Genomic DNA, 20,098 nt, shown 5'->3' with positions numbered 1-20,098 from the left:
CATTCCAACATGAATAGCTGCAATTTGCAAACTAGAGGAAAATGACAGTGTTTTCTCTGAATGGTTTTGGTCCCAACGCACACTGCTAATGCTGGCATTCAGTTCCTTTCCTTCCCAGCCCAGGGAACGGGGGAACTAAGCATAAGGCAAGCGTTCTCTTTTCTTGCAAGTGCCTCAGATCCACACACCAGAGAAGGAATCAGCTCCCCCTGGAATCTTTTTCAGCAAACACAATCCTTCAGCCTAGTCGGCAAGCTCTCTCTTGACTTTAAGATTTCACTCTTTTTTCGACAGGCAGGCCCATCTGCAAGCTCCCAAGCTCCAAGTGAAGGCACCAAAATAATTTTTAAAATGTCAAACAGCAAATGTGCCTTCAACCCCCAGAGCTTCAGTAAAAATACCGTGAGTTGCCCCTGTGGTTCTCAGGTGACCTCTGGCCTCATCTTCCCTGCAGCGCTGCCTCCTCAGGTTCTCTAGTTTAAGCTCAGAGGTAAAGGAAGTGCTTCTGGGTTTTGCTTACAACAACCCAGGCTCTTCCTGAAAGCATTACCTCAAAGTGAAGGCTGCCCAGAAGCACTTTTGGCCTTGCAAACATCTAGAGGTGGCATACTCAACAGGTGCTAGGGACGCTCAGAGGCTCAGAGGGGCCATACCAGGCTGCAGCTTTAGACAGGCACCCCTCCTTCTGGCACAAACACAAACTTCATACCCCTGGGTGCTGATGTAGTGACAGCTTGAATCTCACAAGGAGTCCCCTCCAGAAACCCAACATGCTTCAGGAAAGGCACTTGAGAGGGAGCCAACTTTTTAGCTACGGGGAGCATAAGGGTCAGCCAGAACATCTGGAGAAGGGACTAACTGAGCTTGGGTCCTACCAGGCAGGGAGAGAGCTGTGCATTAGGAAAGGATCACTTCAAGACAGAGATGAACAAAAAACTTGGAGATAGGGGTAGAGAAGGAAAAGAGAGGCAGAAATTGAAAGGGAGAACATAAAAACAGAGAGACAAAAAAAAAAAAAAAGCAGGGAGAAAGAGACACAAGGAGAGAGACACACAGGAAGAAAGACAGAGAAACAAGAGAACCCATAGTCACGCAGACCCTGAAACTCAATTTCTTCATCCAGAAGCCATCCATCTATACCCCAGGGCGGCACAGGAGCCGTGGGGCCGAGGCTGCGGGAGCAGGCGGTGAGAGAGCACTGCAGCACCGCCCACCGCTCAGCGGGCCCGATCCGCCGTCCTCGCATCTTCCGCCGTTGCCCGCCCGCACCCGGAGCTAGAGGACCGCCCGGCCTTGCTCAGCGCACCCTACTGCCTCCCTCCAGGCGCCTTCTTGTCTGGCTCTGAGAATCGTCCTCAAAACCCAGGACTGGGGTTGGGGGCTGCGTTAGGGAGGTCGTGGGAAAGGATGGGCACAGGGTGGGTGCAGAAAAAGCGACTGTGTTTCGCAGTTAGCATGAGCTCACCTCCGGGCTCTGAGCTGGCAGGAGTAGAAAGCTGATCGCCCGGCTCCTGCCAGTGGCCGGATCGCAAAGGCAGTTTAGACGGTGCAAACAACTGCCCAGAGCAAATCACCTGGGGGCACGTCTGCCGGTGGCTTCTCCCCGCTTGAGGACAGTCCCCACGCCTTCCGCCCCATGCCCTCGCAGAGACAGGTTACAGGTCGGGAAATCCAACCCGAGCGAAATGGGCAATTCACGTCCAAAGGTAGGTGAAGACCTAGCCTTCGGTTTAAGAACTGCCTCCCTAAGCTCTTCTCGAAATTTTCCAAGGCAGCTGCAGCTTGTCGGGCGGCTTGGGGCAGGGAAGCTGGGGAGTTGAGAAATGCCTAGTTTCTAGGCGTCTTCTCATCTTCCATATTCCTTGCGCCTAAGTGCCTCTCACAGGAGCCCGGCACTTTTACAAGCCTGTTTTGGAACCATATTTCACTCTAATGAAAACCCATTTAAATCATCGCCTTGTTTTTCGGAGACTGTTTCTTGTCAATGGGGCCATAAATCCAGAATGTCAAGCCGAATGGAGTGGAGCGCGGACAGGGGAGAGATGGAAGGGAAATGAATCAAGCAGGGAAAGTACCTCCTCGGGTGAGGTGGGAGGGACTCGGCAGGATCTCCAGGGTGGAAATGACCGAAGGCCGACCAGACCCCGCACCCCTGGAGTCAAAGCCAGCCTTCAGGATAAAGAGCGCGGGGAGCTACGGCGCGCTCTGCCCCGGAGGGAGCGCCCCCCTACCTGGAAAAGCCTCAGGATGTTGGCTACCATGATGGAGACCGAACTCCCCGAAGCCCCAATCACTCCAACTACTTTCTCGGGCTTGACGAAAACCGGAGGCTCGCCGTTGGTGCAGCGCACTTCGGAGGTGTCCTTCTGGATGAGCGCCTGGACGAAAGTGAGCGACTGTTCGAGCGCATAAGTGTCCCTGGAACAAGTGTCCAGGATCCGCGCTCCCAGCGTCACGTTGGGCAGCGGGTTGGGATCGCTGTTGATCTGGTCCAGGGCGTAGAGCATCGCTTCCAGCCTGTGGATCCCGTTCTCCCTCTTGATGTCGCCGCAGGGCACTCCGCTGGGACCCTTCGCGTGCACCGGGAACAGCCCCCCGAGGGTGACGTCCCCCTCGATCCGAATGGAGTGCGGGGCGTACATCTCCTGGCCGCGCGCCGCCGCCGCCAGCACGCACAGGAGCACCTCCAGCACGCAGCAGGGAAACTTCATCAAAGTCAGGGCGCGGAGCAGCTTCCCCAGCTGGACCATGCTGCTCCCGCGGCTGCGGTGGTGGCGGCGGCACTCGAGGGGACGGTGGCGGGCTCGCCGGAGTCCTGGCCCCTTGGGGTGAGCTCCTCCGGGAAAGCCCAGGGTCTCCTGCGGGCGAGGAGGGTAGGGGCGCCCGGGGAAGGGCAGCCGGCGAGGGTGGGGGGGGGTCCCGCGGCGCCTGCCAGCTTGGAGCGCCGTGCGCTCTTGGGTTCCCCGGCCAGCGCGCCGCGCTCGAGCTCGCGCTCGGTGGCTTGCAGCTCGAGCTCTCCAACAGCCCAGCACTGGGGAGAGAGCGAGGATGGCTATCGCTTTAAATGCGCGTTCGGCTCCCTCTCCTCCTCCGCCCACTCCCTCCCACCCTCGCTCGCTCTCAGGCTCTCCCCACCCTTCCCAGCGCCCACCCTCCCCAGGGTTTTGCATCATCACGCAGGGAGGGGCTGCGTGCTGAGGTAAGGGGGGAGGGAATGGGTGGGCGGCTGTGGGGGGGGAGTACCTCTGATTGGGAGTTTCGAGGTCCCCAGGGAATCTGGGGATTGCAGGTCGCAGGCGAAGGCTGAGCTCCTGCTTCGGTCTCACTGTAGCAGCCGCTCGCTCGCCCGCCTGCACCCACACGCACATTCTAGGCACAGGGTGGCATCAGCCCCGGACAGGGCGGTTCTAGCTGGGGCTGACTGCTTCCAACCCTGAGGTCCGGAGCCGGGGCTGTCAGCGCCGGGAGAATGCGAGGTAGTCGAAGGCGATGCCGCCAAGCATGAAGGGTAGTAGGGAGACCCCAGTCTCTACTGCTAATTCGTCTGTGCCAGTTTTTCCTAAGAAAAACACACATACACACAGGAGCCTGATTTATGACCTAAAGAACCTTTACGCAGAGACTTCTCCGGGGCCAGGCACTGGGCTAGCCTGTAGGGAAAGACGCCAACAAGAAATGCTGGGAATGGAAATGCATCTTTGGTCTTCAGGGGTTACTGTGGCCGGAGCCGGATGAAGTAACCCTGGTCTCCAGTAAATCTGTGGCGGATTCGCTCCTTTTCTTCCTTTCATCGCAAGAGATGCAACAACTGAGAACTCTGCAGAGCGCACTTTCTTCTCTGGCGCTGACAGGTGTAAGGCTCCCTCCTACCCATTTCCAGAGATGCTTTTGGGCTGATGTCAGGTTTCCTCGGGCAGGAAATAGCAAGAAAGAGGTGGCAGTAGGAGGAGCAGACAGAAATCTCCCCATCGATCCAGTGATCCATTCTTCTTTTTTTTTTTTTCTGGCTGAAGATTTGGGGGGCTTGGGGAGTGGAATCAGGATGCCAGAGCAGGTTGTAGTGCAGTTAGGAAGCTGTTTTTCAAAGGTGTCCCCTCCTGCAGGTCCAGCCCAAACTTGGCCCATTAAAGCAACAAGTGGCCCTAGTTCCTACACAAGGAAGGGCAATGTATCTGCCCTTGGTGCCCACGTGTACTGCTTATGGAGGTCTCTACTCTTGCTGAGCCTTTCTGTTGGAGTGCAGCGAAACTGTCTTATACAGAATTGAGGGCGCAGAGGAAACCAAAACAAGACTATACTTTCTGTTGTAATGTTAGTGCACTAAAGAAAAATGTCCTTGCACATAAACAAAACAACACACACACACACACACACCTAAAAAGTCAGAAGTTGGGAAGTTGGTTGTCTCTTCCACCAACCACCTGTATGACCTTGGCACTTCTGTTCCTGTGCCTGAGTTTTACTTTGCCCATCTGTAAAATGATGACATTGAATTGAATGTTTTACAGGTTAACTTTTAACTTTCAAATCCTCTGTTGAAATAGGCCATGCACCTTTGGCCATGGTGTTCTTTTTAGACCAATATCCTTTGTTGCTTTATGTGTAGGCCACCCGTTTTTTGATACCCAAAAACACTTCAAACATTTCCTGGTACAGAGGATTTTATTTTTTTTCTTTTTGACCACCCATTTATCTTCCTTCTAGGGAGAGTCCAGTCCATCATTTTCTTTTCAGACATGCCCCTCCTCCAGGTTTCAATGCTTAAGGTTTGAGGAGGAAAAAAACCTTCTGGCTACAGTGTTCACGGAAGGGAATAGAGGCTAACAAGAGTTATGCAGGGCTAATCCCTGGACTTCTGCTGGAGTAACGAGGGTGATGACATAGGGTTACCACTGTCCAATAGACAATCCGTGCTGGAGTTAAAAGAAAAAGGAGCCTCCTTCCTCTAAATGCTTTATGTATATCTTTTGGACAATGTTACACTATTTGATTTTGTAAAAATATACCATTTTACTGCCATCTTCAAGAAAAGTGATGTAAAAACTATGCGAAGCTACCCCTGTATACAATGTGATCATCCGTCACTCATAGATGTGATGCCCTGCTATATAAGTGCACACCTTGTGCAACCTTATGCTGTGATGCGCCCGCCCCTTCCAGCCAGCCCTGGAGCTGCGAGCGTATAAGCCCGCAGCTGTGCCAGAAGCTCCCACATAAACAGGGAAATATTTGAATCCCTTAATGAGAGATACCAGAGAGGAGAAAAGGCAGAGAGAAGAAGGGGTGGGGAAGAGAGAGAGGGACCTGGTTAAAACATGTGAACTCCTGGATCCACATGTGCCTGAAAGATTGCCTCTTTTTTTTTTCAATTATAGAGTATTTTATTTCTGTTGTTTGAAGTCAAACTATCCTCTTGTAACTCACCTATTCTGCTATTCAATACATTGGATCAAAAAGGCTGGAACAAGTGCAATAGATATCCTGGTAAGGCAGCATTAGCTAGTTTGGAAAGGGGGAAAGAAGCAAAGCACTAGAAAGGCATCCTTGGGACACAAATACTGTGATCCTAGTATGTAGGCAGCAGTACCTGAGGCTATATTTGATAGAGACTGTATCCTTATTTAGTTTTAATTTAAGGCTACTTAGTAGGCACTTGGTGCCAAAACGTATATTTGAAGAGCTGTGCTACAAGTGAGAACACTTGATTTTTCACCTGCCCATGGGAAGACCTATGTTCTCCTCTTCCATTTGCAGGTCACAGCTTGCAACTGCTCAACAAATAGTTCTTGGCTGACTGTTGAATGTTGCCTTACTCTGTGTTCTCTCTTTGCTCTCCTCATTCTCCCCAAACATCTGGCAGCAATCATTATCTTCTTTTTGTTGCAGTCATCTGTGTGCATGTTTTATTTCCCTTGCTAAGCTGGAAGATCCTTGAGGGTAAGGGGCTAGGTATTATAAGGGGCTAGGTATTATTTATCTTTTTACCTCGGACAATGTTCAGAATGGTGTTTTGTACCTAAGAAGCACTCATGTGTTGAATGAATCAGAATTGGTTTGCCATTCCCCACTGCCTTTATCTCACAATAACAGAAACATAAAGTGGGCAGAGCAGAAACGACGGCAAATAAATTGTCCTCTTAGTCACAGAATGCAGTTTCTAGAACTTAAAGAATAATTAGTAGATTTTGAAATAATTTTGTTTTACAAAAATTTCATAAGATTGAAATACTCTAACCTTAAAGCTCTCGATCAACTCTAAAGGAGGGCTTTAATTGGTTCTTCCTGAGTCAAGTGTTTATTCCTGGGCCGATAACTGGGGCCATTGTCATAATAGAAAGTGTGATTTGTTACCAGAGAAAGAGGAAAGTGATGCTGGGCTTGCAAGATATTTATATCTTCAGCCAGAGTGCATAGGATCTGGAACTTAATTGGTGACGCAGTATTTGTTTGAGATTATATGAATGAAAAATCTTTGTGTAAGAGTGATTAATCTAAAACTTGGCCAGTCATTGTCCTAGTGTCATATTAAATTGCAGGAGAATCTAGTTTTAGGCACAAAGATCATAAATATAAAATGTGTTCCCAGGCTTGGTTCTGTGTAGTCAGTAATCTATACTCACCCTGTCATTAATAAAAATGAAAGTTAAGGACTCAGTCCTAACTTACATGCTTAGCATTGTATTTTGTTAACAACCTCAGTTTTATTTTCTTTGTTCTCCCCTGTCCATCATCTTCTGCAGAAAATAATGTCTCCACTTTCAATTCCCTGTCTATTTAAATGCAATTTGTAATTTGTAAAGTTGTCCTCCTTAAGGGCTGCTGCTTCTGCCTCAATAATGTACTCTGGCCATTATTATACTCTTCCATCTTTCATGTAGGTCTCCATCCATAGGTTTTGTTTTCATAGCTTTTTTTTTTTTTGGCGATATGCGGGCCTCTCACTGTTGTGGCCTCTCCCGACGCGGAGCACAGGCTCCGGACGCGCAGGCTCAGCGGCCGGCCATGGCTCACAGGCCCAGCCGCTCCGCGGCATGTGGCATCTTCCCGGACTGGGACACGAACCGGTGTCCCCTGCATCGGCAGGGGGACTTTCAACCACTGCGCCACCAGGGAAGCCCTATACTTATGATTTTATATTTGCTTATTTACTTTTGTCTCCCCCCTCAGCTCAAGAGAGACTATATTCATCTGTGTTAATCACTGCTGTGTTTCCTGAACATGCCTATAAATCATACTGAAGAATGGTGCCTGAAATTTGGTAAGGGATCAATCAATTTTCTTGGCTGGATGAAGAAATGTGTTCATAAATTAATGAACAGATCTTCGGGGCTTCTGACTTGAGGACTAATGGGAAGAGGATGGCAAATGGTTGGGACAGGGTACTGCAAGAAGTAGTATTTGGAGTACTCTGATAGCTATCCTAACAGATAAGATTGTGTTCATTTAAGTAGTTTTAATGAAAGAGCTGGGAACTAGGGACACACAGCATTAAGGTTTTTATAATGCATTCCATAGAGTTCTTTTTAAGTCTGTACAAATATCATTGAAAATATATGCATACATATACACCTCTGTTACTTTACTTAGTGCTTTACGAGAGCCCCTCAAGGAAGGGGTAGTAGCAACTCTCAGTATCCTTCCTTTATGATGAGCTTAATTTATTCAAAGTTACATCATAATTTATTTGTAACTGTGAAACTAGACTTAGTTATTGAATAGACCCTCCCTAGAAACGTATGGCATTAATAAAACCAACAAAACTTTGTTCAGTTTCCAATGATAGACACACTACAGACTCAATTATGGGCGACCCAGTTTAATGAAGGGAAGAAGTGATTGAACAAATATAGAGCAAACAGAATATGAAGTTTTATCCTCCATTAATATTAGTAACGGATAGTGTGGGCTCCAATGCCTTCAAGATAGCTTGAGACCATCATCTCTGTGTCATGGGCAGGGGGATGTTCAGTCAGGATGTCTTTCACTGTCACTGAGAAAAATTTCCATAATATATAATGATACCTACTGAAACTGATATGGGGCATTTGGGTAATAAGGAATCCATTAGCATATTTTTCCGGAAGCCTTGACTACAAAATGAAGACAGTAGATTTGGACACTTTCAGCCATGAAGAAGTTGTTTGGATATTCATCTTTATGCCTAATGAAATAAGCTTATTTCATCTCTGCAGCTTCCCATGTACCATTTTCCCACCTCTGTTTTATGTTTGGAAAGACTTTTAGAAATTGAAAGTCAAGCTAAGAAGAGAGTGACAACTTAAATGATATATGGAATATTTTGCTGACTTACAAGAGCACGCAGAATTAAATATGACCCAGTTCAAATGTTTATTTTAACGTGTATGTTGAGGTGGAGTTTTCAAGGTGCCAGAAAATGAGAATTCACCTTCCAGTGTGTGTTACCAGTTCTGTTCATTGCACAGAATCATCTTCATAAAACATACTGTTTTCTATGTACCTGGTATATATCTCAATTAGTTTGAAGAATTTCTCAGATACCTCTTAATATGTAGTGCTCCAATTCCAATCTTGCCATGTCCTGTACCAGTGACACAGCACACAGGAGTTTTATTTCTCTTTATTTCTCTGGGTTGTTCAGAACCCAATGAAAGAACAGTGGAATGGGATCAAAGAGATCAGGGTTCTTGTCCCAGATTTACCATAAAATAATTGTGTCCTCTTGGGAAAATTATAGTCATTCTAGGTCCCTTTTCTTTACTTTGACAGAGCTGCACTAGATGACCCCAAATAATATAGCACTCTTTCAGTAGTAGCTTAGATGTTATTGGTATTCTGAAACAAATGAAGACAGTGACACATGGAGCTGTGCAACATCTCTGTTACTCTGTTGTCTTAGAGTTGCCTCCATTTTACAGATGATAAGATGACTGTGCATAGAAGTTGATGTTTGGAACCAGCGGTTCCAAAGTAAGTGGAGGTAAACCACAAATTTCCTTCCTTCCTGAAGCTCACTTAGCCAAAACATAGGCTTCTGAATATTAAGCTGTAAAGCATATTATCAGTACATTTTAAAAGAAGCTATTCTTCTAGGATTTCCAATTAATAGCAGGAGGTTTTGAAATGCTTAAAAGATCATCTGATTTTGTGAGATTTACAGCTCTATTTTCCTGTCAAGCAAGTTGTATTAGTGCCAGAGAGTCATCTGAGCTTCTGGATGCTTCTCTGAACCTCTTGAAGTTTTCTTCTTGCTATCTGAAATTCATGCCAGGTAAGCCTTTTTCTAGAGCGTATGGACAGACTTGTGTATTTTTATATAGGAAAGCGATGCAGTGAGTCAAGTCGGGGGTTAAGCCCTCATTCTCAGAGTGGTATTGAGCTCCTGGTGAAATATAATCATCATTTCCTCAGAATCGAAAAGCAGTTATCTCAGGTGTATAATCCTATTAACTATTTATACATTTACGTACGATACATGGATTTATTGTACCTACGAGGTGTGTTCTCTTTGGGAAGTACAAAGCTCTTAGAGACATAGGTTGTTCATTTTTTTGTTTTCCCACAAATACTGTGACCCTTTGAGCAGGAAGGTCTATATTTTACTAACATCTAGAACCAGCAGTTAACACGGTGTCTAAGATGTAGTCAATAAATATGAAATAGATAAATGAACACATTTTTATGTAAGGGCCAGGAAATGGACAAATAGAAATTTTTCATTTTCAGTCAAAAGCAACAACAGACATAAAAATGATACAGACAACAAGTGCTACGGTCATTCAAAGAAGGCATAGAATAGATAGAAGGATCTCCTCTATGGCACAGGGAACTATACTCAATATTTTGTAATAACATCTGTATGGGGCACCTGCTCCACACCAGGCCCTATGACAGGTGCTTACATACTTTCCCTCTCCCCCATCCTATGGGGAAAGTACCTCTGCTATAGATTGAACATTTGCCTCCCCCAAAATTCATATGTTGAAATCCTCCAAGGGATGTTAGAAAAGGTCATTGTTCTGTGTGTCCAGGAAGAAGAGAATGAAATGCATCTCACTGTCTCATCCATAGCTGAAGGCAGGTAATCTGTGAGAGAGAGCAATGTTTGCAGATGGTGACACATGAAGATTGAGGAAGATTGATTTCTCAATCATTGAGGAGTACTGTTCCATCTAACTGAGTTCGGAATGCTAATAAAGTCATCCACTGAAAACTTACCAATCTAGTTTGTGTGCAAGATATTATGAATTATAGTCTTACCGTTAATTTAGCAGACCCACAAATATTTACATCTACCAAGCACCGTGCTGGCAACTGCAGCTTATCAGTACTTCTTTCCTGGGCCCTGGATAATTTCCAGTAGTTGGTGTCAGAATCTAAGCTATCCACTTGATGTGGACACTAGTCCCCTCGTAGCCCTCTCACAGGAGCCTTTAACCATTCGTGGCCAAAAACAAAGGAAATGGGAAGAGTTACTGCTCTGCTTATCAGAAAGTGTCTCCTAAAGTCTTGTCTCCTAAATCATTTTTCTGGCCCCTTTATAGTAATTCTTTATTTATTCACATTTCTTGGCCTACTGAACACTATAATCAAATCCTCCCTCGATTTTCTTTTTTCTGAAGTATATAAAACTACATTTTCTTCAGCCTTTTTTTAAAAAATGATAATTATCTTGTTTATTTGTATTTGGAAAATCTAATGAGATCACATATTTAAAAATCACATACTATCAAAAGATAAATAGAAGTAGTAATTCCTTCTGGAATATTTTTGCCCCTCATCCAAACAACGTTAGGTCCCTTACCCCCCTTTTTAGCAACTTTTATTAATTTCTTATGTGTCTATCAGAAGTGTTTTGTGGCAAAGGTACATGTGTATGTTTCAGAGGTTACTGTTGTCATGAATTCACAGAAGCCAGAGCCTGGAAAGCATTAAGTGGTCCTGAGCACCCCATTTCCAATGAGAGAGCATAGCAGTGCTCAAACGGCTGGGTGTCCTATAATTCAACTCAATTCTGGCACTATCTACCTGTAGATAGCATCAGATCTCACATGTTGAGGGCTCAGTCCAGCAGGAATGCACACACACACTTCAGGTGCCAGTCACCAAGTATATGTTGTCACCTGTGCTTCTGACCCTTGTACCACAGGTCAGAAGTTCCAACAACCCCCTTCTTAGCTTTAATTAATTTGCCCAAGTGACTCATAGAACTCACAGAAATATTCTATTAACTAGATTAACCGGTGTATTATAAAATGATAAAAGCAACAGCCAGATAGAGAACATGTATAGGACGAGGTATGGGGAGAAAGCATGGAGCCCGCTCTCCCCAAATCTCCATGTGCTCACCAACTGGGAGGCTCCCTGAACCCTGTCCTTGGGGGTTTATGGAGGCTTCAGTACACAGGTGTGACTGAATAACTCATTGGCCATGGGCGATTGAGCTCAATCTTGAGTGGCTCTTCCCTGCCCTGAGGGCAAGGGGGTGGGACTGAAAGTTCCAACCTCTAATCACAAGGTTGGCTCCACAGGCTGCCTGCTCCCATCCTTAGGTGCTTTCCAAAGATCACCTTGTTAACATAACAAAAGACACCATTATCATCTCATCACTTAGGAAATCCCAAGGGTTTTAGAAACTCTGTGGCAGAAACTGGGACAGAGACCAAAAATATAATTCTTATTACTCCTAAATCACAGTTATCTAGGTGAATGTTTGTATCACCCCAAACAGGCAGTAGTCACCAGGGAAAATAAGTTAATTGCCAGTCTTTTCTATTAATTTTTAAAAATCGGATTTAAGAAGAGAATTTTTTTAATGGCCAGTGAAAATGTCTCTTACTTTAGCTCTTACCTTTTTCTACTTATTATTTATTTTTTTAATTTTTAGTTTAGTTTTGAAACGTGTCTTTAAGTTATTTTAAGGTTAGAACCGAACCTTCCAGGGTTAAAAAAATATTGCGTCTCTTGAAAGAGATTATTTTAGACTTAGTGAAATGGATTTGATGCTAGAGAACATGTGACATCATACATTTGACCTTTTTGAAATGATTTACATTATATCAGCTACATTTTAAGTCCAGCAACTGTAACCAAAAAAAAAGGGAAAAAAAACCCTACTAATTAAGGCAACTTTGCAGATTGATGGCATTAGATTATCAATTAAAATCTCAGTTTTAAACCAGATTTTTCCTCTAAATAGTGATCCAAAGAACACTAGTTTTAGGGTCAGTCTAATTAGTCAGACAGCCTTCTGATTGTTTAGTGCCTTCACTTGAAGTTTGTTAAATATTTTGAATATCACCTATGCTCCCATGGGACATTAGTGAATGTGAAGTCAACAAAAAAGAAAAAAAAAGTAAGAAAAAGGATTTTGTAGTAAAATAAACTTGAGAAATCCTGGGTTCAGTAAATTTAAACATGTTTCGTGACTGCAGGACTTTTGAGATGTGGAATGAGCTATAATGTGCTCTGTGAATTTCACTGTTAAGTAGAGTTTGGTCTGAAGTGTTTTTCAACTTTATTTGGCTCTACAACCCTTTGTCAGTGGAACATTTTAAAGGACTCTCTGTTTCTAGCAACTTTGGAAAATGCTGTTCTGGTCTCAGTTAAGCCCTTGAAATCTTAGCATTTGGAAGGAGATCCACACACAAGCTCATCCAATTTCTGGTACAGAAATCTACCATGTATCCATGCTATAGGCTCACTCAGCTGTGGATGAGTATTTTGATAACAAAATGCTCACTACCCATAAATCGGCTGATTCTATAGTCAGAATGCTGGTCTGTTAGGAGGTTTTAACCTTTTAAGTGCCTTTTACTATTAGAAAATTTTAAGTTTTAAAATTTTGTTTATTGGACCTAGATCTGACCTCTGGATTAAGATAAGTCCTACTCAAGTAAAAGAATCCTTATTTTTCAAGGATGATTTGTACATGAAAAAAAAAATCCATATACTTAAAATCATCTGTAAATAGTGACTGAAGAGTAATTGAAAATATGTTTGAAAATAATTTTCATTTGAAATTTATGTCAAAATATGTTATTATATAAACGAATCCAGTATATTTTCTCTTATAGCCAGTAAAATTTAGGTTAAATTTTAATTAAGCACAAGTGCTACAATTAAAAAAAAGAATTACATTCTGTTTCGAGTGTTTATTTCAGCAAAACTGGTTTATGGGACAGTAAACTGTCCTTCACTGCATGTTCAATGTTAGCAGCTCAAACAGGCTAATTCTGGTAAAAATTCAACAGTTTTCCAAGGCCTTCTCTTAATTATTTGATACTCAATTGTTTTTTCTTTTACTTCTATTGTATCTCTTTTTTACATTGTTAACTACACATCCTCATTTATCAGTGGCTTTGTATGTTTAACCCAGCAGATCTCTGGTATTATTTACAATGGCTTCATGATGTTATATCTTTAAAATTCAGAATTTCACTTTAAAGTTGATTTGAATTTTATTTCTATTATACGGTATTATGTTTATGTTATGAATCCATCAGTGAGTAATTTTCTGAAACAGGATGAGCAGTTTGCTGACTTAGACGGGCTGGAATCTATAGACACCTTAAAATTAGGATGTAGATAACGAATAGTTGGATGACAAGAAACCCTGTTATATGAAAACAGGAATAATAATGAGTGTTCCAAATCTTATCTTTTCTGCTCTTACTTTTCTCCAAAGGTTAGTTCTAGAGTCCTTAATTCTCCATTCAGTAATAAAGTATTGACTATTTGCAGCCTTCGCACCATTCTCCCCACTTCTAGGTCTGAGTTTGATAAACCTTTTGGTTTCATCCTTTCTTTGTGAAGTAGTGTTCCTAGTCAAGCCAGAAGGCTGTTCCATTAAAGGTTTAGCATTTTAGTGATTTTAGTAGTAAGGGTAAGGATAAGTGGTCTTCAGCCCGTCACAGTCTTCCACCCAACCTTTCTTCAGATGAATTTCCTGCAGTAGAAAAATTAGACAACCAGGCTGAATGATTGAGTCCCTGACCATGACTAGCAATGAACTACTCAGCCCTGGCTTCCTGGGCATGCCATCCTTCAAAAACAGCCTGCCAGATGGAATCTCAATCCCCTAGCTTGGCATTCAAGATACTCATACTCTAATCCACCAAAATCCACTTCCAGTAGTTCTCCCCACTTCTTTCATACAGCAAATATCCATTCACCCAACTGCATTCACTTATCTGGAGTACAAGTTCTTTTCCTTATATTCCAATATATCCCTATTTCATCTGCCTAGGAAGTCTTTCAAATTCTTCACAATCCTAAATCCTACATGGTCTTTACTTTCCTACCTTTACAACTTGACCTTAAGAAAATTTTTGCTTTCCAAGATCTATAAGTCAATCAATCAATAAACCATTAATAAGTTCATAGGCTGCTTCAATACAGTTCTCCTCAATACAAATATAGTTGTCAATCCTTAATAATAACAGCTTATATTTGATCACATAGAAATGTATTTTAACTCACATATTTGTTATCTAAAATGATAGTATAGCACTCTTCATTTTGTTGGTTATTTTCACATGTTTTAATGTCAGTATCACCTCTTTGAAGACTTAAAGTATATGTTGTCCATTTTTCCAGTATTTTAATATCCTGCCCTGTTTTACACTTAGTGGGTGTTCAATAAATGACTTCGACACTTCACAGAATGGAGAAAATTTTCCCTAATCCTACAAGCGTTGACCCTGTCTGACTTTGCACATCACTTGTTAATGGCAGCTGGGTAGTTGTGTTTGATAGAAATTCAAGAAAAAATTTCTACGTGTTTCAAGACCAAAGCCACGGTCATATGAGGACCTTAGTCAGCATCATGAATATATTCTTAAACATATAAAATGGAGAATTGCACTTTTATGATTTTGTGATGAATCACATGTAAAACAGTCATTCACATTTTATTTATTTATTTTTTATTATTTTTAAATATCTTTATTGGAGTATAATTGCTTTACAATGGTGTGTTAGTTTCTGCTTTATAACAAAGTGAATCAGCTATACATATACATATATCCCTATATCTCCTCTCTCTTGCATCTCCCTCCCACCCTCCCTATCCCACCCCTCTAGGTGGTCACAAAGCACTGAGCTGATCTCCCTGTGCTATGTGGCTACTTCCCACTAGCTGTGTATTTTACATTTGGTAGTGTATATATGTCCATGCCACTCTCTCTTTGTCTCAGCTTACCCTTCCCCCTCCGCGTGTCCTCAAGTCCATTCTCTATGTCTGCGTATTTATTCCTGTCCTGCCCCTAGGTTCTTCAGAACCATTTTTTCTTTCTTTCTTTTTTTTTTTTTAGATTCCATATATATGTGTTAGCATATGGGATTTGTTTTTCTCTTTCTGACTTACTTCACTTTGTATGACAGACTCTAGGTCCATCCACCTCACTATGAATAACTCAATTTCGTTTCTCTTTACAGCTGAGTAATATTCCATTGTGTATATGTGTCACATCTTCATTACCCATTCATCTGTCGCTGGACACTTAGGATGCTTCCATGTCCTGGCTATTGTAAATAGAGCTTCAAAGAACATTGTGGTACATGTCTCTTTTTGAATGGTGATTTTCTCAGGGTATATGCCCAGCAGTGGGATTGCTGGGTCGTATGGTAGTTCTATTTTTAGTTTTTTAAGGACCCTACATACTGTTCTCCATAGTGACTGTATCAATTTACATTCCCACCAACAGTACAAGAGTGTTCCCTTTTCTCCACACCCTCTCCAGCATTTATTGTTTGTAGATTTTTTTGATGATGGACATTCTGACCCGTGTGAGGTGATACCTCATTGCACTTTTGATTTACATTTCTCTAATGATTAGTGATGTTGAGCATTCTTTCATGGGTTTGTGGTCAATCTGTATATTTTCTTTGGAGAAATGTCTATTTAGGGCTTCTGCCCATTTTGGGATTGGCTTGTTTGTTTTTTTGATATTGAGCTGCATGAGCTGCTTGTATATTTTGAGATTAATCCTTTGTCAGTTTCTTCATTTGCAAATATTTTCCCCCATTCTCAGGATTGTCTTTTCATCTTGTTTATGGTTTCCTTTGCTGTGCAAAAGCTGTTAAGTTTCATTAGGTCCCATTTGTTTATTTTTGTTTTTATTTCCATTTCTCTAGGAGGTGGGTCAAAAAGGATATTGCTGTGATGTATGTCATAGAGTATTCTGCCTATGTTTTCCTCTAAGAGTTTTATAGCATCTGGTCTTACATTTAGGTCTTTAATCGATTTTGAGTTTATTTTTGTGTATGGTGTTAGGGAGTATTCTAATTTCATTCTTTTAAATGTAGCTGTCTAGTTTTCCCAGCACCATTATTGAAGAGGCTGTCTTTTCTCCATTGTATATTCTTGCCTCCTTTATGAAAAATAAGGTGACCATATGTGCGTGGGTTTCTCTCTGGGCTTTCTATCCTGTTCCATTGATGTATATTTCTGTTTTTGTGCCAGTACCATACTGTCTTGGTTACTGTACCTTTGTAATATAGTCTGAGGCCTGGGAGCGTAATTCCTCTAGCTCTGTTTTTCTTTCTCAAGATTGCTTTGGCTATTCAGGGTCTTATGTGTTTCCATACAAATTGTGAAATTTTTTGTTCTAATTCTGTGAAAAATGCCGTTGGTAGTTGGATAGGTATTGCATTGAGTCTGTAGATTGCTGTGGGTAGTAGTGTCATTTTCACAATGTTGATTCTTCCAATCCAAGAACATGGTATATCTCTCCATCTGTTTGTCTCATGTTTAATTTCTTTCATCAGTGTCTTACAGTTTTCTGCATAAAGGTCTTTTGTCTCCTTAGGTAGATTTTTTCCTAGGTATTTTGTTCTTTTTGTTGCAGTGGTAAATGGGAGTGTTTCCTTAATTTGTGTTTCAGATTTTTCATTATTAGTGTATAGGAATGCAAGAGATTTCTGTTCATTTATTTTGTGTCCTGCTATATAACCAAATTCATTGATTAGCTCTAGTAGTGTTCTGGTAGCATCTTTAGGATTCTCTATGTATAGTATCATGTCATCTGCAAATAGTGACAGCTTTACTTCTTCTTTTCCAATTCGGATTCCTTTTATTTCTTTTTCTTCTATGATTTCTGTGGTTAGAATTTCCAAAACTATGTTGAATAATAGTGGTGAGAGTGAACAACCTTGTCTTGTTCCTCATCTTAGAGGAAATGGTTTCAGTTTTTCACCATTGAAAATGGTGTTGGCTGTGGGTTTGTCATATATGGCCTTTATTATGTTGAGGCAAGTTCCCTCTAAGCCTACTTTCTGGAGGGTTTTTATCGTAAATGGGTGTTGAGTTTTGTGGAAAGCTTTTCCTGCATCTATTGAGATGATCATATGGTTTTTCTCCTTCTATTTGTTAATATGGTTTATCACATTGATTGATTTGCATATATTGAAGAATGCTTTCATTCCTGGGATAAACCCCACTTGATTATGGTGTATGATCCTTTTAATGTGCTGTTGGATTCTGTTTGCTAGTATTTTGTTGAGGATTTTCTCATCTATGTTCATCAGTGATATTGGCCTGTAGTTTTCTTTCTTTGTGACATCTTTGTCTGGTTTTGGTATCAGGGTGATGGTGGCCTCGTAGAATGTTTGGGAATGTTTCTCCCTCTGCTATATTTTGGAAGAGTTTGAGCAGGATAGGTGTTATCTCTTCTCTAAATGTTTGATAGAACTCACCTGTGAAACCATCTGGTCCTGGGCTTTTGTTTGTTGGAAGATTTTTAATCACGGTCTCTATTTCAGTGCTTCTGATTGGTGCCTTTATATTTTATATTTCTTCCTGGTTCAGTCTCAGAAGGTTGTGCATTTCTAAGAATTTGTGTGTTTCTTCCAGGTTGTCCATTTTATTGGCATAGAGTTGCTTGTAGTGATCTCTCATGATCCATTGTATTTCTGCAGTGTCTGTTGTTACTTCTCCTTTTTCATTCCTAATTGTATTGATTTGAGTCTTCTTCCTTTTTTTGTTGATGAGTCTCGCTAATGGTTTATCAATTTTGTTTATCTTCTCAAAGAACCAGCATTTAGTTTTATTCATTTTTGCTCTCGTTTCCTTCATTTGTTTTTCATTTATTTCTGATCTGATTTTTATGATTTCTTTCCTTCTGCTAACTTTGGGGTTTTTTTGGTTCTTCTTTCCCTATTCGCTTCAAGTGTAAGGTTAGATTGTTTATTTGAGTTGTTTCTTCCTTCTTGAGGTAGGCTTGTATTGCTATAAACTTCCCTCTTACAACTGCTTTTGCAGCATCCCGTAGGTTTTGCGTCATCGTGTTTTCATTGTCATTCGTTTCTAGGTATTTTTTGATTTCCTCTTTGATTCCTTCAGTGATCTCTTGGTTATCTAGTAACATATTGTTTAGCCTCCATGTTTTTGTATTTTTTACAGTTTTTTTTCCTGTAATTGATATCTAGTCTTGTAGCATTATGGTCAGAATAGATACTTGATGCGATTTTAATTTTCTTACATTTCCCAAGGCTTGACTTGTGACAGGTCAATATATGACCTGTCCTGGAGAATGTTCCATGAGCACTTGAGAAGAAAGTGTATTCTTTTCTTTATGGGTGGAATGTTCTATAAATATGAATTAAGTCCATCTTGTTTAATGTGTCATTTAAAGCTTGTGTTTCCTTATTTATTTTCATTCTGGATGATCTGTCCTTTCGTGAAAGTGGGGTGTTAAAGTCCCCTCCTATGATTGTGTTACTGTTGATTTCCCCTTCTATGGCTGTTAGCATTTGCCTTATGTATTGAGGTGCTCCTATTTTAGGTGCATAAATATTTACAATTGTTATATCTCTTCTTGGATCGATCCCTTGATCATTATGTAGTGTCCTTCTTTGTCTCTTGTAATAGTCTTTATTTTAAAGTCTATTTTGTCTGATATGAGAATTGCTGTTCCAGCTTTCTTTTGATATCCATTTGCATGGAATATCTTTTTCCATCCCCTCACTTTCAGTCTGTATGTGTCCCTAGTATGTGTCTGAAGTGGTTCCTTTGTAGACAGCATATATAGGGGTCTTGTTTTTGTATCCATTCAGCCAGTCTATGTCCTTTGGTTGGAGTATTTAATTCATTTACATTTAAGGTAGTTATTGATATGTATGTTCCTATTCCCATTTTCTTAATTCTTTTGGGTTTGTTATTGGAGGTTTTTTCCTTCTCTTGTGTTTCCTATCTAGAGAATTTCCTTTAGCATTTGTAGTAAAGCTGTTTTTGTGGTGCTGAATTCTCGTAAGTTTGGCATGTCTGTAAAGGTTTTAATTACTCCGTCGAATCTGAATGAGATCCTTGCTGGGTAGAATTATCTTGGTTGTAGGTTTTTCCCTTTCATCATTTTAAATATGTCTTGCCACTCCCTTCTGGTTTGCAGAGTTTCTGCTGAAAGGTCAGTTGTTAACCTTATGGGGATTCCCTTGTATGTTATTTGTTGTTTTCCGTTGCTGCTTTTAATATTTTTTCTTTGTATTTAATTTTTGATAGTTTGATTAATATGTGTCTTGGCATGTTTCTCCTTGGATATTTCCTGTATGGCACTGTCTGCGCTTCCTGGACTTGACTGCCTATTTCCTTTCCCATATAAGGGAAGTTTTCAACTGTATTCTCCTCAAATATTTTCTCAGTCCCTTTCTTTTTCTCTTCGTCTTCTGCGACCCCTATAATTCGAATGTTGGTGTGTTTAATGTTGTTCCAGAGGTCTCTGAGACTGTCCTCAATTCTTTTTATTCTTTTTTCTTTATTCTGCTCTGCAGTAGTTATTTCTACTATTTTATCTTCCAGGTCACTTTTCTGTTCTTCTGCCTCAGTTATTCTGCTATTAATTCCTTACAGAGAATTTTTAATTTCATTTATTGTGTTCTTCATCATTGTTTGTTTGCTCTTTAGTTCTTCTAGGTCCTTGTTAAACGTTTATTGTATTTTCTCTATTCTATTTCCAAGCTTTTGGCTCATCTTTACTATGATTACTCTGAGTTCTTTTTCAGGTGAACTGCCTATTTCCTCCTCATTTGTTTGGTCTGGTGGGTTTTTTCCTTGTTCCTTCATCTGCTGTGTATTTCTCTGTATTCTCATTTTGCTTAACTTACTGTGTTTGGGGTCTCCTTT

The 20,098-nt window shown here is 41.4% G+C and overlaps 1 protein-coding gene across 1 annotated transcript; it reads right to left on the bottom strand.

Moving 5' to 3' along the window:
• Positions 1 to 2,167: 2,167 nt before the first annotated feature.
• On the bottom strand, positions 2,168 to 3,368 carry LOC125960313 (uncharacterized). Its single transcript, XM_049693617.1, has one exon. The coding sequence runs from the start codon at positions 3,366 to 3,368 to the stop codon at positions 2,172 to 2,174; it is 1,197 nt and encodes a 398-aa protein (XP_049549574.1). The 3' UTR covers positions 2,168 to 2,171.
• Between the last annotated feature and the right edge of the window lie 16,730 nt (positions 3,369 to 20,098).

Source organism: Orcinus orca, chromosome 1, assembly GCF_937001465.1.
Source record: "Orcinus orca chromosome 1, mOrcOrc1.1, whole genome shotgun sequence".
Taxonomy (NCBI): domain Eukaryota; kingdom Metazoa; phylum Chordata; class Mammalia; order Artiodactyla; family Delphinidae; genus Orcinus; species Orcinus orca.
The sequence above is the reverse complement of the archived record's forward strand: the minus strand, read 5'-3'. Positions and strand labels throughout refer to the sequence as shown.